We start from the raw sequence: 24,903 nt of genomic DNA, 5'->3' as shown, positions 1-24,903 counted from the left end.
ATTCAGTATATTTTTCCAGCAGGCAAGAAACCGGGGCTTCTGTGTATGAGTTTCATCTGCTCAAAATGTGAAAAAATATAGATCGCCTTAGCACATCCTGCTACAGTAGAAGCAAAGTGTAAAGGAAAAATTCCAAATATGTAGATTTAAAAATAAAAACACAGAACTTTTTCCTCCCTAAAAGGGATTTTAAGAAAAAACTGGGCTACAGATAGGTCTAGACTTTAATTGTCGAGCTGCCTGAGAAGAATTGTTGGCCTGAGGTCATTTTAATCAGGTTGCATGTCAGCTTGCAAAATCTCCAAATTAGCTTACAGCTCCAGGAGAGAAAGATGTTTTTATTTCCTGAAGAATGCAAACAGATTGTTGTGACATGTTCTCAGTCATCATGACAGATCAGATCCCTGCTTTGTGCTGCGAGCCGAGGGAGAAGTCAGCCGCTTCTCTGGCTCCTTCTGAGATTTGGGCATCTCCCAGTTTGTCAGAGACAGTGATGGAGTTTATAGAAATCCCTCTGAAAGTGAGGTTTATATGCAAAGACTCTGATAAAAGATATTGACCTTAATTGGGAAGCAAGTTTCTTTCACAATTTTAACAACCTCCGGGCCTTCCTAGCAGTTTGATGAAAGGGAAGTTGTGAAAAGAAACAATCTGTATTTATGCAGAAGGAACTATCATATCCTGAGCTGTGCAGAGAGTGACAAGAAACCGACTCATCCTTTTAAAAAAAGGATTAATTTGCCATTTTCTTCCTGAGTTTGTAAAAAGTAAGGCTGTGGGTGGATTTCAAAACAGGCTGAGTACTTTAGTTGGGTTTAAGGCAGGCTCTGAACCCGTATCAGGCTCTGCACATTGCTGTGGAGCAGCTGTCCTGGGATGGCGTCCCTCCAGCCTTCATGGTGCCAGTCTAATTCAGTCCCTCAGCACCAGCATATTTGAAGGCTTTTTTTTTTTTACTTCTTCATTTTCAGCTCTTCATCAGCATCAGCAAATGACTCCAGTGCCCAGGGGCCCCAGGGGGAAAGGGAGGCAGGGGGACAGGAGCAAGGAGGTGACTTCTTTCCATCTTGATGAACTACCCAAGGTAGAGGTAACGAGACGGAGGTGGGATGCAGCTCACCCTTCTGGTGACCACCCAAGGTTTCAGGTCTGCATCTGAACCGGTGACTTGTACCTTCTAGAGGGAAAGAAACAGGTGTCTCCAAATGGCAATTTCTCCTGCCTCTAGCTGCAGACTCTTTTAATATACCTTTTTTAGGAAAAATGAATCTACGCTGGGCTGTCCTTGTTAAGATAGCCAAGGGTTTGGTGCTGCAGCGCCTTTGAAACTGGCTAGAACAAGACAGCAAGGAACCTCTCTTGGAGACAACCCCTGGGTGGCAGGAGAAGACTTCATTTCCTTGTTCCCACTTTTTCTTCTGTGGTTCTGTGAGTCAGAAGCCACCACTGTACCTCTTTGGGTCAGAGCTGCCAGCTTCTTTCTCCCAGAGGCCTCCACACAGACAGCAGGAAATCTTCATCTTCGCTTTTGTGCAAGTTTTAGGATTTTTGTTGTTGTCGTCGTTGTTCTCTGGCTCCCTGCCATCAGCAGTGGTGGGACCCAGGGCAAGGCAGCAGTGCCACGCAACCCAGACGTCGGCAGACCACTAATCCCAAAGGACAGATCCCTGGGGTGAGATTCCTGCTGAAACTTCTCCAATTAGGCGGCTTACCTCCCGCCTTGCCTCCGCTTAGCCACTTCAGACCTAACATATTTTATTGTTCAGCCTTCTAGTTAAATTGCTGGTAAGCTCTGGATGGAAGTACGCCCAGACTGCAGACTCAACAACAGAGTCCAGCGCAGTGTTTTTTGCTTGGTTTTGCTAATAAAACTGCAAAATGAAGCTGTTGACTCTTCTTTTATCAGCATCAGCCCCATGAGGCGCAGCCATGCCTGGTGATCAGAGCAAAGGGCTGGGCACACAGGTCTGGAGATCAGCTCTTAATGAGCCGCACAGCCAGGGTGTTTCGCTCGGGGCTCTTGACCTCTCTGCACCTCAGCCAACTCAGCTGTAAAAGTGGCCGAAGGGTGGGCTTGTGGAGACCGGCTGCAGTTGAGCCTCGAGTCCAGATTTCATCAGTAAACATGAACTAAGAAAAAAAAAAATACAACAACGATTTGAATCTGCGGCAACCCAGCTCAAATGTCACCGGGATGTCAGGGCCTGCCTCTGTCAACAGTGCCAGTCTCTGGAGTCCTCCCATTACAATGTCAGAGCAAATCTAAGCAACACCACTGAGATTTACTCTACGGTTAAAAAAAATGTGCTGCAGACAACCGCACAGATGAGGGGATAATGAAGAGAAGTCGTGCCCAACACACACACACTTGTCTGCTCCCATGAGATGCTGTGGTTGCTCTCATAGTTTAGAACAACCAAGACCTTTTTCCCCTTAACTTGGGGCTCAGAAGCAGCACAGATGAGCCAGAGCTGCTAAGCTGGGGCTTCATGGGGGAGGTAATGAGGAAGAGGAGAGGCATCATCCACTTGTATTCACATGAAGGGAGGTCATCCTTGAACATGCTGTTGGTCACAGAAAGCACAGTAAGACAGAACAAGAGACTGTTTTCAAGCAGAGCCAGAGGAGCACATGGGATCCAATCCTTGCCCCTGCCACGGCAGAGCCGTTTGTTTCCATATCTTCTCAGCAACTCGTCATCAACTCCTCCACCAGGCAGCCCTGCAGAGATAAAACTCCTAAACCAGAAAGCTCTTCCCTGGGCATCAACAACAGTCCCAGCAGTCCTTCTCCAGGTATCTCAACAATATCCCACCCTGCACCATGTAGACATACCCAGCCAAGAGTGCGTTGGGAAAGGCCTGAGGTTGAGAAGTATCTTATAAAGCCTTCTCCATACCAACAACCAACCGCTCATAACCCCAGATGCCCTGCAAAGTGCCCCGTAGTGACTTGTAGGTCTGGAGGAGAGGTTGTCGTGAGGCATCTTCTGGGGTCAGGAAGGTGGGTATTTGTACAGCTTTTCCACCATACAACGTGCTGGGGTCACTGCGGGTGGCTGGGTGTGAGCCCAGACCTTCAGAGTACAACAGAGATCTCTGTTCTGTTGTAAGGATCTTTTTGCCGAGGATATTCCATCCCCCGAGGAAAATATGCTAGCAGGCTTTAAATAATTAAACAAATCACATCGCAGGCAAACCCAAGATGATCTTTAAAACGCATTATCCTAAGAAGTCGAGAGAAATGCTCAGCACTTTACACCTTCCTCCAATCTCTTCGCACATTAACTAATTCATCGCACAAGGGACCACCCAGTTGCGTCTTGACCATGGAGTGACAGCTATACCAGCCACCTCCGTCTCTAAAACCAGCATTACCACAGCTGGGGGGCAGGTTTCTCCAGAGCAAACAAGTACAGGCAGTGGGGAACAAAGCTCTTTTCATCGAGACATGCTTGCAAGGCACACAGCATCCCCACAGAGCCGCTGGCTGCTCTCAGGCAGAAAGGGCAGACTTCGCTTATGGCAATGAAGCTCTGGGGTGGCTGCAGCCAGCTTCTTGCAGAAGCAGAGAGGCACATCTAGTCATTACTGAGGACAAGTCTAGCTTTCCATTTCCAAGGGAATCAGCTTGAGCATCTCCTCTTGGATACCAACGCCATGTGTGGAGCCATTTGCTCCTCAAGGAGAGCAAGACAGAGGAGTAGCAAGGTGGTCCCATCCACCTCCAGTAGCATAATGCTGCAGAAAATTTACCTAAACAAGACCTCTCTGCAAATTAACTATTTTTTTTTCTACCAAACTGCCCCCAGATTTCCCAGAAATAAGTCATTGCTGTCTCCGTAAGACCATGCAAGGACAGGTAAGCTCCTTAGGGCAGCAAGAGCAACATATGTCAGCAAGGAGAAAACCTTGCTGGCAAGGACATGGAGGCCACCTCCACCCCCTCTCCAATTAGTCTGGTTTCACACTCCTCAGCTCTGCCCCATGCAGTGCCACGGCCCCATATAGGCAGGCTATAAAAAGTGGAGTTTAAATTATTTGACAGTTCCCCTTTTAACAATTAGGGAAAATTGTTCACTACCCATGGAGCCAAGGAAAGAAACCCTGGGAAATAGGGCAGTACAGGGAGTTGCAGGGAATAAGGTCCCCAGCTTTTGACATGCTTGTCCTCAAACATTTTCTCCCCTCAGCCGTCCATACAGGACATGCTGCTCCTGACTTATAAAATACATTCACATATTCAGGAAAGGAGATTATGCCCTAAATGGGACAAAATCATTATTATTGCTGCTGCTGCTCTTCATGGTGGTATGGTGGCAACAACAACCATTCTGCTAAATTTTCCAGCAAGACCTTGCCTAACTCCTCCATGGCGTCCCAACTAAGCACAGATTTCCTTGCAAGCACCTCCAAAGGTGCCTCATTGTCTCCCCTCAGACCTTTTTTATACGCCTCTTCTTGGCTATGTGGCTTGCAAGAAATACAATGCTGATGAAGCAGGCACAAGGCGCCTGCATGGGGCCCTGGGCACCCTGCGCTGGGGGCCCTGCTGGAGCAGGGCTTGGGGATGGGGCCTCCACAGTTCCCTGACAGCCTCAGCCCTGCTGTGGTGCTGTGAAATGGATGTGTCATGGTCTCCTCCATAGTCATTCCTGAGGACAAGTCGTCTCAAGAGAAAGGATGCTGTTTGTTGGTTCTTTTTCACTCCTGAGTTTAGTTTCTTAAATCTGATGTTTCTTCCGAAAGAAAATCTTCTTAAATAGATACCTGAATGCAGGTGAAGAAGTATTACAGACAGTATCAGAAAAGCCTGATGTAACAGATAAATGAAGGAACAGAGAATAGGTGAATAGGGATTAAACTCACTGAAACCAACCTACACAAATGTCTCACAAAGATAATAAAGGCCAAAAAAACAATGGCGTTTAAAGTGTTTTCAGAAGGGCGAGTAAAATACGTGTTTCAGGAGACCATATTTGTGAAAAACATCCTGGTTCTGGAGACGCCTCTGGGACAATCTCACTGGAAATGTTCTCTCAAGTCAGGTCATGAAATTATTAGAGGAACGGCGCATAGATCGAAAAATAGAAATACAGTTAATTCGTGGGTGCACTTGGATAAGAAAAAGTCACAAGTTTTTGCTACAAAATGGAAAGAAACCTATCAGACTTCTCATAAAAGTGAAAAGAAGCCTCTGGGAAAGAAAGAGATTGATGCTACTAAGTTGTTTAAGATAATAACTACCTCCAAAGCACCAAGCCATGGTTTGAGGTTAAGAAAGAAAGTAGTCTATGAGCAATTTACACAGGATAGCTACAAAAGAGACCACATCGTTAAATGTAGGAATGAAAGCATGTAATGACAGCTAGTTATTTTATTTCATTTCTTTAATTCTAGGGAAACAGAAGGCACAGCCACGAGCTAAATTAGGAAGAATAAGATGAAGACATATGGATGGATGAGACTCAGCCCTGGGGAAAAACAAATCTGCCTTCCATGTCCTGGGGTGAGGAAGAGCAAACCATGAGGGGCCACATGTCCTCACCCTCCCGCAGGAGAGAAGAGGAAGGATTCAGGCTGAGAGTGGTCTGGCCCCAGTGCATCTCAGGCCATCCTTTCAAGCAGGGCCAGCTCAGGGGCTTGGTGTGGTCCTGCCGGGGAGGTACCCCAAGAACAGCAAAGGGGGGTGCCCAGCTTCTCCTGAAGTAACAGAGCAAAGGACTTCGCAGGGCTTTCCAGGGAGCATTTCACAGAAAAAAAAAAAAAAAAAAAAAAAAAAAGGGGAAAAGCAAACCCCCTGAGGAACACCACAATGTCCAGGGTAGCACACGTAAGTATTATTTTATCCTTTGGCCTAACTGCAAGCAAGACTCCTTAGATTTTCTCCAAAACCTAAGGCTGTCATGGGTTGAATATCAAAGCCAACATTCCCTTTCTCTTTTTCTATAGGACTGCTTTTTACTTTCCCCCAGAGGACTCTGGTTATTTAGAAGAGACATCGAGACCTGAATCACCACCAGGTTGCGGCTGTGCTGGTGTGAAAGCACGGGAAAGTGCCCAGTCTCAGTAGCTGTCATGAATTTCAGTTCAGGCCATCGTGAAGTTCAAATAACTATTTGGGACACTTAGAAAATGGAGATAAAACACATAAGGAACCACAAGAGGCTTACAGAAAGGCAGGGTGCACAGCTTCACCAAATAGTTCTCATTTTTAATATTTCCATTTCCCCTTCTAAACTTTTTCAGAGCTGTGAAAAAAATAATGAGAAAATGTGCTTCCTTGAGACAAGCCCGTGCTATCAGCTAAGCAACCTCACATTCATTGTAGTGCTCCAAGTACTCTGGAATGCTTTTCAGCCCAGAGGATAATGGTATCAGACGACCAGAAAGGCTGTCCTGTAAAAGACTGTTATTATGATTTCCAGCCTCAGAAGTTGGCTTAATCCAGCTGAGCACACACACGTTATTTAGAGAGGAGACAGCGCTCAGACACTAGTATCGTCGTCATCTTTATTGCAAATGAAGAATTCAGCCGGTGAAAGGCAAGTCACGTTTTTGTCCTAAGCCCTGCAAACACTGGCTCTTGCGCTCGCCTTTTTGCGCTCCGCAGCGAGCGCCCGGAGCCACTGAATGCGAGGCTGTTTGCAGGGATTTGCATCTGCCCAAAGCCCTCTTTTCCCCGCGGCCACCTCATCAATCACGGTGGCAAGCGATGGGCTCCCCACACCCCCAAGAAAACAGATATATGTGCACGTATAGGGTAAGGCACGAACAGAGGGGTTAACGGGAGGTGGCAAAGTGTAGAAGAAACCTCCCCAGCACGTTTTCGCACGGGAGATGAGCACGGGGGGCCTTAAAATAAATCTGTCTTTTTAAAGCAGCAGTGCTAAACGGGGGTTTGAGATCAAAGGCTGGGATTCGCACATTTCGCCAAGATAGACATATCCATTCACAAGATTTTGGTGCAACAAAATACTTGCTAATGAAGAGGATCATAATCTTATTATTAGCCCCAACCTACAACAGTGTGTCATTCAAGTGCAGGCTAGAAAGTGCCCTACTTTAGGAAGTTGCACAGTATGCTCTGCTTTTGATTTAATGAGCCGTGATTATGTTTATTTTCAGCGGCAGCCCTGCCTGTTAATTTTTGGCCAAGATCTGATTGTTAATGGCAGAAATCAACGGGAAGGACGAAGCTGGGTTTCAGGACAGAAAATGTGGATGGGCTTCTCTGGGATTTGTTCCCCAGCCCTGCGGCAGCAAGGTGCAAGGCTCAGTGGGCACAAGCCTCCAATTTGTTAAGTTTTGCTTTTTTTTTTTTTTCACTTTTCAAGGTACTGGTTGAATCTGCCTCTGCAGGGGATGTGGCACTCGGTGGGACGAGCAGGAATGGGACAGGCTCATTGTCATTAAGTCCCATGGGTTTAAGACATTGGATGTGCTCAGTAACCAAAGGAGCCCTGGGCTTGTCAGATAAGCAATGCAGGGAAGAGCGGGACAGAGAAATGGAAAGAAAGTTGTATACTTTGGGGAAAAAAAAAAAAAATACAGCAGATGTGTTTAACGTAGAGTGAGCAGGCACCCCTACATTTACAAAGCAAGCACAGTGAGCTGTGCGAGTGATGAGGAGTCAGAAGAAACCCCGGGGACACATCCCCCAGAAAGGCCAAGTTGCACGGTGTCCGTGACCTTGTAGAAGGAGAAGATGAAATTTTGCCGGGCTGGGCAGCTCGGCATCCCTGCCGGGCCGTGTGTCACAAATTCCTGCGGGGCGAGCTCATAAAGTTTTATTTTACAAGCCTTTTTTTTTTTTTTTTTTTTAACATTTTGTAATGTCAGCCCGCAGCTTTCGGTGTGTGCGCGCCCCCGGTGCCCCCCTTCACTCCCCGCTCTCCAAAACTGGCCCAAGGGGCCCCAAATCCCCTCCAGCTCCGGCCCAGCCCCTCGAGGAGGGGGTGGGATTGGGGTTGGGAAGGGGGGCCCGGCCCTTGGGGGGGGCTCCAGGGGCGGTGCGTGGGGCCGGGCCGGGGCGGTGCTGCCCTACGGGGCCAGGAGCAGGGGAGCCCAGGGCAGCTTCAGCCATGGCAGAGGGGTCGGAGAAGGTGCCCATCGCCCGAGCGGGGCCCGAGGATGTGGAGCAGTGCCTGCCGCCCGTGAGTGCGGGGCGAGACGGGATGGGTGGGTCGCGATAGGTTGCGATGGGGTCGGATGAGTGGGATCGGGAGTGAACGGGTCGGGTCGGGACGGGATGAGTAGGGATGGGATGCGCGGGGTCAGGATCGGAGGAGTTGGGTGGGTCAGGACAGGGATGAGGCAGAATGGGAGGGTTGGGATGGGATGGATGGGTCAGGATGGGTCTGGTCGGAGAGGGATGGGATGCGACGGGATTGGGATTGAATGCGACATGTTGGGTCAGGACTCATTGCCTCAGGAGCAAAAGGGTCAGATCGGGACAGGATGGGTCGGGATAGGATGCACTGGATCAGAACCAGATAGGTTAGGTGGGTCAGGACCAGGATGCGGCAGAAGGGGTGGGTTGGGATGGGTCAGATCAGGATGGGACACAGTGGGGTGGGATGGGGTGGCATGGGATGGGTCAGGATGGGATGCATTGGACCAGATGGGTTAGGTGGCTCAGGACCGGGATGCAGCAGAACGGACGGGTCGGGTCAGGACAGGACAAGGGTCCAAACCAGCACCCAAAGCTGGGGGACCCTCACTGGGCTGGGGTCCCTGCCCCACTCCCAGCACCTCGCTCCCCACAGGCGTACACGGCGGCAGTGCCCCCCCCGGGGCCAGGGCGGCTGCTGAAGGCAGGGGCTGCGGTGCTCATCGCCGGGGCCCTCCTGCTCCTGGCCGGGGCCATCGGCGCCTTCTACTTCTGGAAAGCCACCGAGCGGCAGGTGAGCACGGAAACACAGTGAGCCCCCTTCCCAGGCACTCATTGCATAGTAGGAGAGGCACGGGGTAAAAACTTTCCTTGTGAGGTCGATAAAGAGGGCTGGAAGCAGATCTTTATTTTTTTTCATGCCTTAAAAAACACACACACACACCCCATAGTCATTATCTTCACTGGCTGTTTGGATGGAGCCTCCTGAAGCACATTTGTTACTGAAGGCAAAGCCTATCTCCAAGAGCACAGGCACCACATTGATTTCTGCTCACAACTTCCCAGCAAACTCAAACCCAACTCCTCCCCAGGGATTCACATCCCAGGCAAACCCCAGCTCTCAGGACAAAAAAAGCATTGAAAGGCGTGCATTCCTTCTTCACATCAGCTGCATTCTTGGGCGGGATCCTACCTGGACCCTCAGACGGGTAATGCTATATTTAACCCATTAAATGGCCCCATCAGTCCTCTCATTGGTGGCTGGTAGGGCTGTGCGTACACACAGGCATTTGTGGTTAGCAGCTGTGGAAGGATTTTTAAAGTCGTGATACATTCTCCTATTTACATTTTCTGGGGTACATGAAAGAGCCTGTATGCAAAGGACAAAACTGAGAAGCTGCTGAGCAGCGTAAGGATCAACCTTCAGAGACATCACAAGCATCGGACTGTGTTTATATATTAATTTTACTTTCTATTTACTTAAGACTTTGGTTTAGGATACGTTAAAGATGGTCATGCACATCGGAATTTAACGCGCTCCATAAGCACAGCTCGCAGCTCTGGATTTGCTTTGGAAGCAGCTCTGCGCTGCTGCCAGCCCCGCTCCAGTTCCCATCAAGGAGAGCCTTGTGCAAGCCCCAGCAGACAGAGCAGAAGTCCCCTGTGAAATACACGCATGCATGTAGGAATAATTCAGATAATTGTGGAGAAACTGCAAGGTTTTAGACAAAAAAAAAAAACACATAGTGCTGACCTCCTGGACCAGCTGCAAGCACTACCTGCTGCTCTGAGTTTTTGAAAGGAGAGAGGGATGTGAGCAGGTACAGAGCCAGGAATGGGGTGCAATGCATATGGGGACTTTGGGACAAAGTTTGCCTTTAGTTATTGTTCCAAATCCAAATTCTGGTTTGCAAAATCTGTTACATGCACAGTTGTCGTTAAGGTTCAGAGTCGATCTCCAGGTGAAGACACTGGGAAAGCTTGGAGTCCTTTCTCCAAGCTGCCTTCCAGCTCAAAAAACTGCCTGGGACTTGCAAGTGTTTAGGAAGCAATGCTAAAAAAAAAATAAATAGGTAATTTTAATTAGGGTAAATAAGGTAAATTTATTTTAAATCTTCACATTCTCCCATAACTGACAGTGGTAACAAAATCCTTCAGCTCTGGCTCAGCCCCTAGGAGGGAACGCCACGTGCAAAGGTCTGTGTTTAGCACCACCTTCAATAGGAGTCCAGGACAGCAGAGAATATGGGACTGAATGCGTCTGACTGAGGACCCATAAATCTTTAGCACCTCAGATTTTCCTGAGAGAAGGTGAGAGGAGAAGAAATTTGTCTCTAGCTGTCAGTGTAAATTTTTCATTAAAATGCTGTGAGGCCTTTTTTTTTATTATTTTATTTTTTTTTTTAAGGCCAAAAGTAAACCGCTTGCGTAGCACTTTTAGCAAGGCTGCACAAGAGAGACAAAATCCCCTCCCCACCGATTATGGTCATCCAGAAAATATAAACCGGGCTGTTGCTTTCCTCATTGAATAACAGGGTAACAGCAAATATGCTGACAAATCTGTATACCTCTGTACCCAATTTAAACAAAGCTCACATCCATTACAGGCTGGGAAGCGCGTTTGTATTCACGGGAAACCTGTCTCACTGCACCCCAGCAGGACATCCTAAGGAATAAATCAGGGTTGGGCTCCTGCAGCGTAGGACAGGATTATCAAAATGTCTGCAGAGCTGAAAGTTAAGAGATGAAGACTGAGCCAGGCTCTGTTCAGGGGTGCCCAGGGCCAGGCCAGGGGCAGTGGGCACCCAGGGGCAGGCAGAAGGCTCCCTCTGAGCACCAGGCAGGTTTAGGAAGAAGGCAACGCGCAATTATTAAAGTGTTACTGCTCTGTTATCAATCCCAGGTGTACAATGTTCACTATACCATGAGCATTAATGGGAAAGTACAAGACGGATCGATGGAAATAGATGCTGGCAACAACTTAGAGACATTCAAAACGGGAAGCGGGAGCGAGGAGGCTGTTGAAGTCCATGATTTTCAGATCGTAAGTACCTCTACTCCAATCTTTCACATAACATGCTCCAGCGCTGGACTCCACACCACCCTGTCCCAACTCCTCTGCCCTGGCTGCTCTGAGGTCCCTGTCCCCCAGCTGCCCACACAAATATCCGTGCCCTTCTGGCTTGCCTTCACAGGAAGCCAAATGGTTTCTTCCAAAACAAAGTCCAAATGCCTTTTGGAGATAGCCCCTGCCAGGGTCCATCCCAGTATGGATTAGGCTGCATCAGGTTTGGCTCCATGCAACGCTGTGCGTCTCCAAACCATTGAAATAGGGCTGCAACACATGCCCTCGTGATCGTGCTAGAACAACCCTCTGGCAGGCTGTGACACAGGGAATTGAGCTGGAAAAGCACCGCCACCCGCCCAAAACATCAGGTGCACAACTCCCCCGTTCGAAGCCCTAAGCCTCAGACAAAGGGCACCAGCAGCTGCCAGGTCTTGCTCAGGGCTTCTGGAGCAGCCGGTCCCCGTCCCACCTGCTGAACCCAGAAAGGAGAAATTCGGCTCCTTGGTTCCTCCAAAAGCACAAACAAATCCACGCCAGGAGACCCAGGGCCCGGACCTACCCAACAGCTGTGGTTCAGCCTCGATGAAGCCCTCGCAAACATCGCCATGGCAACATTAATTAGCAGCTGAGTAAGAGCACTCATGACGAGCTCTTACCATTTGCCTTCGCTGTTCACATCTGCACGAAAGCACCGGGCCGCTGGATCGATGCCAGCTTCACACCACCTCCACGCGTGCTGATGGTTGAACAACGCCCAGCACCAACCCAAATCAGCCCCAGCACCACCAGAGCCACCTGCCAGGGGTGGGGCCTGCCTGTAACTGCAGGGGACGGGCTCAGCGAGATGCTGCCAGTTGGGTTGGGGGGCCAAAAACGCACACGAAGGAGAAAGAAAGCAAAGGCAGGCACTGCCAAAGGCCAAGGGCTTCCATTAGCAGCCCAAACTTTGCTATACCTGCCCGAACTCTGGTACCCAAACGTGTTGCTCATGGTGCTGGTAGACACGACCCAGGACTTGCAGGAGACCTGCTGGGATGCCCTTCTCTTGCTCAAAACTCAACACCCATTATTAGGGAACTGCGTTTCACCCCTATATCCCAGCCGAAGGAAGCCCCACAAGCAGACTCCTGCCCTGCAGCCCCCACCACAAGCTTCCCCTGGCTGTCACAGCCCTTCCAAGCATCCCAGCTGCCCACGTATTTCCACAGATCCGTGTCAAGGTGCTGGGGGTCCCACGCAGCCAGCTAGCACGACTCCAAGGCATGGCTCAAACCGCGTTAACTAATTCCTCAGCAGAGCTGCTCCAAGTCATCCGGAGCTGGCACCGAGGCGCTTACATAAAACTCCCCCATTTGTCAGAAAAGGAGCAAAAACTCCCAGACCCTGTTTCACCAAAACTACAAAGCTAAAATTATGAGGAAAGCATCTCATCTGTTTAGTTGTTGGTTTTTTTTTTTTTTTTTTTTTTTTTTTTTTTTAGTTAAGATTCAACTTTCCGGCTAAAAAAAATAAAGTAAAAATAAATTGGTGGCAATTTTAGCCCAGCTCAAGTGCTCTATTCGGGGTGTCCTGTTTTTGTAGGGCATAACTGGCATCCGCTTTGCTGAAGGGGAGAAGTGTTACATCAAAGCCCAGCCGAAGGCTCACGTCCCAGAGGTAGATGCTATGACCAAGGCGAGCCTCTCCTCTGACCTGGTAAGGGCTAACCCTTTTATTCTCTTTGTGTAGAAAGGGACTTTGGGGGATATTAATGCAACTAAAGATGGTATGAACACCACTGAACAGGTCGTCTTTGGGTGGTTGAGGGGTCTTTGGCTGATCTTTAGGGGGTCCCTGAAAGGTAAGGAGAGCCAGAGTGGTGTCAGAGGGGCATTTATCACCCATCAGGAGGGGAGCAGGGCCAGCCCCAGTCCCGTTTGTAAAGGGTGCAAGGAGACCTCAGTGCTACGAGGGTCTGCCCAAGATCAGGCCAGGCACAATGGGAAAGCACGGAGGAAGCAATGGCTTTAGTCGGTACAGGAGGGTGAGGGACAGATCCCAACAGGTTAATTACCAGCACTTACCCATTATCAGCGTCAGCAGAAGCGGCAACTCCAGCAGCCAAGTCTTGGGAAATAATCAATACAGGGGAAAGCGTTATTGCAAAAATTCATCTCAGAAGTAGTAACAGGAAAAAATATTAATAATTTACCTTCTTAGCCTCCGTCTGACTTGGCTTTAGGACATCACGTCAACCACGTTTCATGGAATTCACATCAGATACTATGACAGCTGCAGTGCTCACCCAGACACCAGCCCAAACCTCTCCCCATCTCATTCACATCAAGCCTCTTGCTTTAGGTGCACAAAACCTGAGTTTCCCACTCCAGTTATTTGGGTACAGCTGAGAGGTTCATGGCTCAGACCCCAGAAGGAGAACACAGGAGACACGAGATCCACAGCCCACTCCTCCAGGTTTGCTCCATTCCTAGTTAAACAGGAGCCGACACAACCCGCTGGAAGGGAGGCACGGTTCAGGCCAAAGCAGAAAGCTAATCAATGCTTGCCCACGAGCTCACAGCGCAGGATTCAATACCTTAACTTGGCAAAGAGCAACAAGAGACGGCTACATGGGGATGGAGGAGGCCAGAGCCTCCCTTGGGACACGTCCCCCAGGCAAAGGGAGAGGATTTGGCTCTGGGTCGTGCTGCAGGCAGCTCGCACACCCCATCCCTTGCAGGCACGAGCCCTGCTACCCTGTGCCCCCCACTACACACCAGTCCCCAGCTCTGTGGGGCAAGAACATGGGCCCAGGGTAGAAAACACAGCTTCCAGCTGGCACAGCCAGTCCTGAGTATGCACTGGCACACGCTCTTATCCCACGATACGAGGAGCAGAAGCTATTTTAAAATAAAGAGCGCTGCCAGCAGCGCAGAGCGGGCTTTGCCATGACAGCAATTTTAATATAGATTGATAAATCCTGACTTCACAGCAGCGACTGAAGTTAAAATATCCTATATGGATATCCAAGCACATTATTATTTTTTTTTCATATATATTTCTTTAAACCAAAGGCAGTCCCAGCTAATCCAGCTTTATAAAGAGCACTGGGGCACTTTGAATTAAATTTGATGCCAGCTGCATCAGCCCAGCATGCTTCCAGGCTGAAATACTTGGTACAGGGCACCCCTGCTCACCTGGGCTATCCTTCTCCTTGGATGGGGAACACAGGGCAGGATTAGGGATTGCTGTCATTGCTACGAGGCCACAGCTGAGATAACCTCACCGCCGTGTCTCAGGGACTTTTGCAGCCTGCTCCAAGTGAACTTGCTGCACAGCCCCAGCTCCCACACCAGCATCACTTCATGCAACTGGGGAGAAGACATGGAAACTCTTTCTCCTTTGCTATCTTCCTCTTGCCCTTCCCGATGCACCTACATGCTGTGATTGCTGAACATCTACTCAAAAATGAAGAAAAATTCCCTCTAAATACAACTCAGGAAAGCATTAAGAGACCATACCAAGCTCTCCCTGATTTTGGTGGGATTTTCCCTACGATGGCAAAAAGATCCCGCCCTGATTCCAGGTGGTCAGAGACCCAGATCCTTTCCACCTTACCTTAAAGGAAGACTTGGCTCTTGACTTAATCAGCACTAAACCCCACGTTTCAGCTTTTCATTAAAGAATGAGGTCGCAGTCCTGAAGAGATCATCTTAACAGATGCATTTTCTGTGCATTTTCTCCGAAGATGCACCACATCTTGCTGCATACAACTCGCAGTAGTGGACAAACCAAGAGGTGGCATTGTGGGAACATGAACCTCTCTCTGCTACTTCACTTTCCTGGCTAGATACACAACTGGAACAGCAAAGTAGTATTTATTTTTCTACATAGAGCAAGTTCTCCCTCTGGTAAATGCATATTTGTGAGTACTCTCAGTGTTTTCTAACAATACGTACAACCGATGTTCCCTATAAAAGTGGTCGATTAAAATAAATTTGCATCAGTACCCAAACTCTGAAATCACCCTGGGTTGTGAGCAGGCAAACAGGAACGAAGGATATTTTTATTTCGGAAAGCGAGACTCAGTTATTTCTGATGCTAATAAAAACGAAACCGGGAGGAAATAAATAAAGAGTAGTTCTCACTAGACAGGCTGGATAGCGAACTTAAATGACTCGAGACCTACAAAGAAATCAATAAACACATTAAAGGAACAAAAACTTGACAGAATAAATTGATCTAGTCAGTTATATAACAAGTTTTGATGACTTTTATGGGAGCAATTTGGAATTTTAACTTTGAAATCACACTGGTTTCCGCGATTCACAAGTTGGTTTTCTTTTAATATTTCACTGTTGCTGTAAAATCCTTACACATTTTATGTAAAATAATACTTTGAACTAACAACTTTAAAGAATCAATCACTGGCATTTTCCTCCATCACTTTGAAGATGGGAACCAAAAAACCTGCAGGGTACACTTCAAAAAGGCAGGCTCCCTTAACTTGCACTTCAAGCTTTTGGTCAATTGAATTTTGCTTTTACTGAGCAAGACCTTTAATCGGGCCGATCACACCGACCTAAAACTGGGAGCTGGAATCATTTTCTGACTATAATCCACTCCAACACTTGTGAACAAGGTGTGGGTTTTTTTTCTTCTCTTGTGAACAGTTATATCTCAGGAGCATGTCGCGTGAGAGCAGGACGCGACAGAAGATAAAGGTTTCATTTTCAGCTGGCCTAGTGAAGATGGGAGAGCCTCACAGTTTCTACCACCTGAAAATCTGGTGCTTTGGACTGAAAGACCTCTATTAAATAAGGAAAAAGTCTCAGAGAGGTGAAATCTCAGCCCCAGCAAAACCCGACAGCAGCTCTGCTGTTGGTTTCAGTACAATCGGTTCATACTCAGGAAATAGCAGCAGGTAGGCCCGCGACTGTTCACTCGACTAAGCAAAGGCTTTGTGCTCTTCTACCCGCAGGAAGATGAAATCATGCCGGTGAGATTTGACGAAAACTCCCTTATCTGGGTGGCTGCGGATGAACCTATCAAGCACAACGGCTTCCTGAGCCCCAAAATTTTAGAGCTCTGTGGGGATCTTCCCATTTTCTGGCTTCGACCTACGTATCCCAAAGGTAAAAATTCTCCCATTTTTAAAATGTCATCTTTTCCTTCACTTAAATGCCTTCCCCAACAACGGAAATACCATCCCAGGCCAAGAGCTGGGGTGGGGACCACCAAGCTCCTGATTTGGGACCATTCCCTGTCTCCTTTCCCAGCCTGCTTCTCCAGAGGATGTCAGAGGAGTGCAAGGACGATATGCTTTTAGCTTGGTAACTGGTAGATGAAGTTTGTGAGGTCCTGGAGGCAGTCCCAGGGCTGAAATACTGCTGTCACAGGCATCCAAGCCTAGCGAAGGTGTTCAGGAGTTACCAGGGAGATGGCAGCTCCTCCAGGTAACTTCCAGGCCTGGGAGGAGAGGAGAGGGCTTGAAAAGATTTACACCTTCTCAGTCCAGTGATTAAAACCCTCAAGGAGAAAAAAAAAAAAAAAATTTAGAGCACCAGCAGATCCAACCTGGCAATATTTTGTTTTTCTCCTGACCTTGCTCATCCAACTGGGCAGCAGAAGAGCAGTGTTAAAGCAGCCCAGAAGCTGTTCCCACCAGCTGAACCTGGGAGCAGGACATGAATCTGTCACAAAAAGGCTTCACAGACATGAGACTCACATGTGACTGCTCTTGGTAGCACTGGCGAGTGCTGCTGAGGTAACATCAGTGACTGTACAGTGAGTCAAAAACCATCTCCTCACTCCTGCTGAGCCTCCGGGGAAGGAATGAGGAGGGACAGCAATCTCACCCCGCTCTGGGCTGATACTGGCTGCTTAGGAAGTACAAGGAAAGTGAGGAGTTCCCAATTGGGATGTTCATCCAGTTTTCAAGAAGACATTCAAAATGATTATCTTCCTGGTTATTTCTTCAGATAAACAACGGGAAAGGAGAGAAATGAAGAGAAACAAGCGCCAGTCAGAACCAACCTTCAACGCAGAAGGCTCGGAAGCTGCTGTTGAAGAGGCGAACACCAGGCCGCCCACCACCCAGCTGACCCCAGAGCTGGATCAGCAGTCGAATGAAACCAGGCCAGTGGGACAGGAGACTGATGTTGGACCAGAGAGCGACCAAACGCTCAACCCCGACAACCCATACAACGTAAGTACTCACACCACAGTTTTTAAACCTGCACAGTCTTAGCCTGTTCGGTTCTCCTCCAGAAAGCACAGACTAGTAGAGCAGGATCACAATCATTTGGGTTGGAAAAGACCTCCAAGATCATCTCGTCCAACCTTTACCTAGTAAAACACACCTACTTCTAAGCACGGCCCCCCTGGCAAGCAGCTCACAGGGGAGAACCAGTTCAGAGACAGCAGCAGCGGGTGGAAGATGCCCATCAGGGAATTTTCTTGCTCTTGGAGGTGAAGCAGCCCCCAGGAGCTGCCCCCGTGTCCCTGCAGCGCTGCAGGAGAAGCGAGTGCGCAGGAGGCAGCTTCCAGTCTGCTGCACCAGCGCCAGACAATTTACACCCCCCATTTGGTGCAGCAGGAGTAAGTCACTTTAATACAACACTGTCACAAGATAAATGCCTCCTGCCTTGGAAATAAGTTCCAGCTTTGACTTGACATTTATGCAACAGCGGGAGATCATTATACTGTGACAGCGTTCAGCAGAGTTGACATCCCTTAATTAAACTCAAATTAATCACTCCAAATAAAGTGGATCTAAATTGACTCTCTCATGAGGTCAGCAGAGTAGCAGTGGCACTGGTATTCAGCTTCTCATCTACCAACGTGAAGCCCAAAGGGCCTGAGCCACCTTTCCCCTGGGGAGCAGCGGCAGAGCAATTGCTGCAGCCCCAGAGGGAAGCTGGGCCAGATGCAGAGCTCCCAGATCCCCACACCTGTAGGGTCAGATTCACCTTCCTCAGCAGGTATCGCCTGTAGCCAGCCTTTCTTCACAGGCAGATTCGTTTAGTTCACAAGGACCACTCATTACGCTGCAGGTCCTTCAGGGGGGAGTAAATCATGCCTACAATTCTCTCTTCACCCACCTCAAAGGGGGTAAGGATGAGGAGCTCAGCTGTGGAAGTTCACACTGCAGGTATCTGAACTCAAGAAGATGAATCCTGCACAAGGAGGGGAAAAATAGACCCTCAATTGCTATCAGGGTGAGGAATTGGTCACCAAAAGCCTGAGCTCCGTGCCTTTCTGAGGCCCTTCTGTGCCTCACCTTTGAAGTGCACTGCCAGTTTTCTAACCTGAGTGTTTTTTTGTTTTAACTTAGATACCAGCACTTTTTGCTTCTGCTTTTCTCAAAATGTTCTTGAAAAATAAGCAATTAGCTTCAAAAAGCAGAATATTCAGGTTTTGTCTTCCTCCTCTCCCCCAGAAGTGAGGAAAATAATTTTGGAGAGAGAAAGCAGAAGCAAGAGCCTGCTTTTAAATATCTCCTACGTGCTGTGCTCCATGTAACTGCTTAGTGTCAGGTGCGCCACAGGCAGAAATCTCGCCGTCCACACGGCAACCCAGTGTGGCACAGGGGGGAAAAAAGCTGAATGAAAGACAAAGGAGAAATATTATGAATTAAAACCAGAACAAAACACCTGCCAGGTTAGAGCTTACTGAAGAATTTCCTTGGAACACCATTAAACAAGCATTAAAAACCAAAAAACATTAAAAATGCAACGTAAGCTTCAGATGTGGTCATCTACCTTAAAGATCCATATGGCTATCTTCAACTCTTTCCCTTCACGAGTATTTATACCTCTGAGTTTTATAACGTTTAATAAGAGGGATAACATTTAACACTTTAAATTTCAGCAACTGGAAGGGGAAGGGATGGCTTTCGACCCCATGCTGGATCACCTAGGCGTGTGCTGCATCGAGTGCAGGCGGAGCTACACGCAGTGCCAGCGGATTTGCGAGCCCCTCCTGGGCTACTACCCGTGGCCCTACAACTACCAAGGCTGCCGTACCGCCTGCCGAATCATCATGCCCTGCAGCTGGTGGGTCGCTCGCATCATGGGTGTCGTGTGAGAAAAGGCTTTCGGTTCCCTGACAAAACAAGCAGAAAGATTACAAGGACAAACTGGTAAAAGACTACGACCAAAGGGGCATCGCCAGCCCTGGCTCTGAAATCGAAGCGTGTGTTACTGTACCAAAAGCGAGGTCAGTTACTCAGTGTAAATAAAATCTTAAATTAATAGTTCATTAGCTTTGCCAATGGCAAGTGTACGCTAGCATTTACTGAATTCAAAAACCAAGTATCGCCTGTTTTGGGACATCTAACTTTGCTCACAAACTGGTTTAGCAGTCTAGGAGCTTGCTCATAAATCCAAATTCAGCCCTTTCGTAACAAAACCCTCTGAGCTAGCTGCGAAAATTTATGTCCAATTAGGCAACTGGCTAAACGTGTACACTCGGGAGCACCTTTCATCCGCGGAGCTTCGTTAAATAAATCACAAGTTAAGTTGCTCCCTGTTGCTATTCACGGAGAGCTGCCAGGTCATTATGGATGGTTATACCCCAATTACAGCATACCTTTCCCACAAAGCTGCTGCAGGGGCCGCGGCAAAGCGCGCATTGTGCTAGGTCGGAAACCAGCGGCAGGAAAAGGGGCCGTGGAAGGGAACCGTGCGTGGCCGGGGAATCCAAACCCCTCGCACAGCCCGACATCAAAGCCGCCCCGGCAGCAGGAATCTTGTATCCACGACACCGCGGCGGTGGCTAACAACTATCTGCTCTCCAGTGACTACGGCGCGAAGTATTTACACGCAGTTGCAGGCCAAAGAGTCTCAAGACCCTTCAGAGCCTACAAGAGGCGCTGCATTTATAAATCCTCGAACTAGACGCTTCTGACACAAGATTACAACCCCTCTTTATTCCGCTTAGATAGCGGCCATTCATGCCAGCTCTGCTGAAGCCAACCTCTGTCCCCCACAAGAGAAAGTGCTTACCAGTAATCAAGAAAGAAAAAAGCTTTCTAGCTTCACCCTTATTGCTCAGGCAAACCCTGTAATTATTGGGACTGATCCTATTATATAGTAAATCTCTAAGGAAGGTACTAAGCTGAAACACTCGTGAAGGCAGTACGACTTAGGATTCCCAGTCTTTGAAAACAGAAATAGAGGTATTACACTTTCATCCCTATTCATCCTATCTCAAACTCCACCACTGAGTTTATGGAGCCATCTACGTGGGCTTCACAAACAGGAGGGTCCCATTTTCTCTGAATTCGCCTTCTGGAGCGCTCATTTTTTGACTAAACAGCTCTCGAAATGTTGCAAGCCTGGTAATGTTATTAACACGGCATGACACAGAAAAGAGGAATTAATTTGACATAATCGTGGCTTAAAGAAAATAAAGACAACCTCATGCAGCATGCTAAACAGCGTATCGAAAAAGCAAAGTGTTAAATGAGAAAAGATGAGAATAGAATTCAGTATTTTGTTCTATTGTAACTCCTTTTTTTCATGTAAGCTTCACCTTAATCTCAAGAAAAGACTTGCTTTGAAATATTTAAATTTAAAAACTTCTTAGAGTGGGATTTCAAGGCCTGTTAATTTTTTTTTTTTCTTTTTAAAATGAAAATGACCTTGATCGTTATGTTTTTTTTTAGAAGAACATCATTCAATATGCTTAATTTTTTTTTTTTTTAAACGCAGATTAAATGGATACATTAAAAACAGCAATTGCTTTCTGTGCTTTTTTGAACGTAGAAAGTGTAGCAGTGCCTTCAAGTACATGTTCAAGAACTGTCTGGAGAGGAAAGCAAGGTGAAAACACTCAGAAAGAGAAGGAAATGTTTATATGTACGTGAACTAGGCTGTCACCGTCTTTTGCACGTTGGGCCATCTTGAGGCAACTCATGACCCGTTTCTCCCTGTCCCCCCCAGTCTGAAAAGTCTTTTTCTGCAGACAGGAAAACCAAAAAAGTGTTGTAGGTGATTTTCATGTCTACACAGTCTTAACAAAAATAATTCTTCCTAAACAAAAGGTGCCTAGGCAGTTTTGCAGACACAAAGCAAATAAAAAGAAGGAAAAGCATCTTCCTCATGGGTGCTTTAAGCACTGTCACATATGGCACATGCATCTTCGACTCTTCTGTGTGCAGGAACACCAAGAAAGCTCCAGTGGTGGCAGGAGAAGCAGATACACAGTCACAACACAGCCTGCCACTAGTAACACTGCCAGGACTACAATACCAAGCATGTATTGCACAGACTGTGTATCTCACCCATTTCCACACACAACAAAACCCTCTCCACAGCTCACGCTTCAAATAAGCACTTACCTATGTAGCGTATTCAAAGAAAGTAATTAAAGGTCTCTTGCTACAGCAACATTGAAATAAAAGTCTTATTTAAGCACAACAACTTGTTTTTAAAAAGTTTTGAGGCAAGATATCAACAGCAGGAAGACCAACGACCCAACTGTATGAAAAGATGCAGCAAAACAAAAACAGTTCCTTGCATGACCGAGTTACAGCATGCACAAGTAGGATCACCTACTGGATTTCTAACCTGCCTGTATTTGGGGTGGGACAGTGTTCCCTGAGTCTGACCCTGTGCTAGCAGCCACCAGTGCAAATCCTTTCTTTAGTCAAAGTTCAAAGAAGGAAAGACAGACGGATGTTTGTCACCAAAGATGTTTCCCTCCACAGGCGGATGGGTGTCGGAGCACTGCAATCCCACCGTCTTTAAAATGTAATTACCCGTGTGAATGTGCACTAGGAGGATTAGGATGGCAGAGCAGATTAGAGGAAACAAGTGGGACAAACTCAGACTGGTGAAAAAGAGAAGGAAAACAGGCAACAAAACCATAGGGTTAAAAAAAAAGACAAAGTTATGCGAAGACAGGAGTGTTAGGGCTTAACCCAGCAGGCAGCTAACCACCACACTGCCATTTGCTTACTTCAATACAGCTCAAAAAAGATGCAGAGAAGCATAAAAGTACAGTTGGCAAAGAATGCATTGTTGATTTGCACATCAGGGTGGACCGAATGTCTGCTCATACAGGGCAAAAGTTGGAGTGAACCAGTGGCACCACCACCGAGAGGTTTACCCCATCCTTTACCAGCACAGCACATTTACCTGAGATGGGAAAGGCAGCCCGAAGCTACAGCCATCAGGCATTTCGGCTGATCCCCAAAACAGCAGCCCAGAGTAATCCCACCTGTGGGGAGGCTCTTCTGTAACCTCTTGCTGTCCTTTTCCTATAGTATCTGGGACAGGACTCTGAGTTCTGAGGAGAGCTCTCCACATCTTCTAAAAAGTCTATCTACAGATGACCAAAAGGCTTGGGAAATATTTCTAAAGAAGTCTGAATAAGTAAAACATCATCTAAACAAAACAAACAAACAAAAAAAACCACAAACCACTGACAATGAGTTGGCTGCAGTGCTGTATCAGCTGCCTCATCCTGTCTGGTTCCAATGGAAATTCCCTTTGTCCCTGGTACCTTCAGCATCTCTACTCAACCTCCAAGCTCCCTCTCACCTTTCCCTTCACCAACAGCTCCTGGAACCCTTCTGCGCATTCCCATTCTTGGTCAAGAACAAAATATACGCTGTCCACACAGCTCGAAGCCCCTTCCTCATCCCCAATTTTACAAGCAACTTCTACCTATTCCTTTAACACATACGCCCCCCCACCCCCCAGTCCTTCTCCAAAAAACAACTGCCCACAACACACAAAAGCTGCCACTCCAGGTTCACCTCAGTTTTAAGGGAGGAACACACACACACACACACTATCTGTGTTCAAAAACCCACCGGTGGTGATGTTGAGGCCTGCAAACTTGGCTGGCAGGATTGAGATGGACAGGGAGGTCCCGCACTTGATTGCTACAAGTTTTAGCCTGAAGCTAAAGCATTATATTTGCATTACACATGCCTCAAGAGTACATAAGTAGCAGTGCATTTTATTTTACTTTTTGCCTTAAGCTAAGCGAATTGAATGCCAAAGCAGTGAAACAGTACCCACTTAATACAATAATGTATTGTGCTTATCTGCCAAAGTATTCCCGTGGTCTTTCTGCAAGTGAAAGTAGACAGAGGAACCCCCTACTGTGTTCTCTACAGTAAGTAAAAACAACTTGATTGGCAGAAAACATCCTCAAATTACATTTTCCTTTCTATTTAAGAGATTTTTATCTAGGTTCTTCCCTTACAGTGCTTAGTAAAGACTTGCTAAGTGCTCTGAACAACATATATTAAGCACAGCTGGCCAGGAGACAAGAACCCAATTTTATGACAAAGCAAAGCTCAGACATTTGTCTTCTTTCTATGTTAAAGAGGGAAGAGAAGCTTTCCAGAGCACAGCTAAAAAGTAGCACGGCACTCATCTAGGAGAATCAGGTCCAAGCCTGTTCCAAATCAAGTCAACTTGAATGTTAGCACCCCATATAGACAGCAAATGTTCGAGATATTGGGCAACCAGTTACTCAGAATTCCCTAAGGGCAAGCATCTCCCCACTGAAGCCAAAAAAACCTTCACTGAAATATGCCACACGTGCCCTTTGAGAAACTCTTCCAAGACACAGATGTTACCCAGTGAGTCAGGGATAAGGCACACACACAAAAGCCTTCCCAAATTCAATCCATCGCCCTTCATCACACTCAAAGGATAACATTCAGTTCTAAAGGTCATCAACTTCAAGCTTTGTAACATATGATTCAAGTCTTCAGCTAAAAGTAGTTGGAAAAAAGTCCCCGTCCAGCTTGCACTGCAGGATAAACATCATCTGAGTGCATCAAGGAACTGCGGTTACGTCAAGGCTGCAGTCATAATCTACAGCTACCAGTTACAGCACTCTGAAGTTCTTAGCCATGGTATGTGTAGAAAACCAATTCCTCTTTGAAGATTTGTGAGATTTTAAAATCTTGGTGCTATCCCAAGGGCACAAGAGCAGTACTATAAAAAAAAAAAAAAAAGCCACTGCGCTTTCCCAGAATCAATGCAAAATCAAAATGCCTGGATCTCAGGGAGAACAGAACACCTCCCTTCTCCCTCTTACAACCTAAGTCAGTTGTGGATAAACTTTTACATACATTTATAACAGCTGTAGACTTACCTCATCCTATTAAAACAACTGTTCTAATATCCCTTACATTTTATCAGGCTTATCCAATTCTCACAGCAGCAAAGGAACACATAAAATAAGAAGGAAACAAGAGTAACAACCTCGAAAAGCCTATGTAATTAGGAATGCAAGAAGAAGAGCAGTGAATTTAAGAACAGCATCAACGATTAGCAGGGACTGAAGGGGCTTTCAGGTGGCTGCCAATATTTGCTAGCAGTCACAGTTTTTTCTAGAATCTTACAATATTCAGGTACTTCTGAATTCCCAGGGGACAGCAGCACGCAGAGCTCCCGAGTATCTCCAAGTCTGGTGACTGTGGGCCCTTGCAGATCTGTATCCAAGAGGTACAGACAGGGGAGTTATTTAAATTTCTCAGCTTTTTTTTTTAATTATTATTATTTTGAAAGGCTGTTATTTAATATTTGCCCGTGATGAAAAAGCTGCACTAATAAAGACAATAAAGAATGCACATGCTCCTCTCTAATATATGAGGAGTTTCCAGTCTTTTGAAATAACAGGATTTAAAGCAACTGCGCGCTGTCTTCAACTTCAGGCAATTTACAACAGATCCTTCTTTTTTGAACACAGAAGGCAGACAGAGGATTCGTTCC

General features: G+C 47.1%; 1 protein-coding gene across 1 annotated transcript; it reads left to right on the top strand.

The window, feature by feature from the left end:
* Positions 1–8,083: 8,083 nt before the first annotated feature.
* Positions 8,084–19,246, top strand: CNMD (chondromodulin; the record flags this gene model as incomplete). The annotated part of the gene is made up of 7 exons (XM_084306277.1): positions 8,084–8,155; positions 8,768–8,905; positions 11,015–11,155; positions 12,761–12,874; positions 16,140–16,293; positions 17,140–17,366; positions 19,031–19,246. 7 exons carry the CDS (start codon positions 8,084–8,086, stop codon positions 19,244–19,246), a joined length of 1,062 nt encoding a protein of 353 aa, XP_084162403.1.
* Positions 19,247–24,903: the final 5,657 nt, after the last annotated feature.

This window comes from Netta rufina (genome assembly GCF_964035555.1).
Source record: "Netta rufina genome assembly, chromosome: 1".
NCBI lineage: Eukaryota > Metazoa > Chordata > Aves > Anseriformes > Anatidae > Netta > Netta rufina.
The sequence above is the reverse complement of the archived record's forward strand: the minus strand, read 5'-3'. Positions and strand labels throughout refer to the sequence as shown.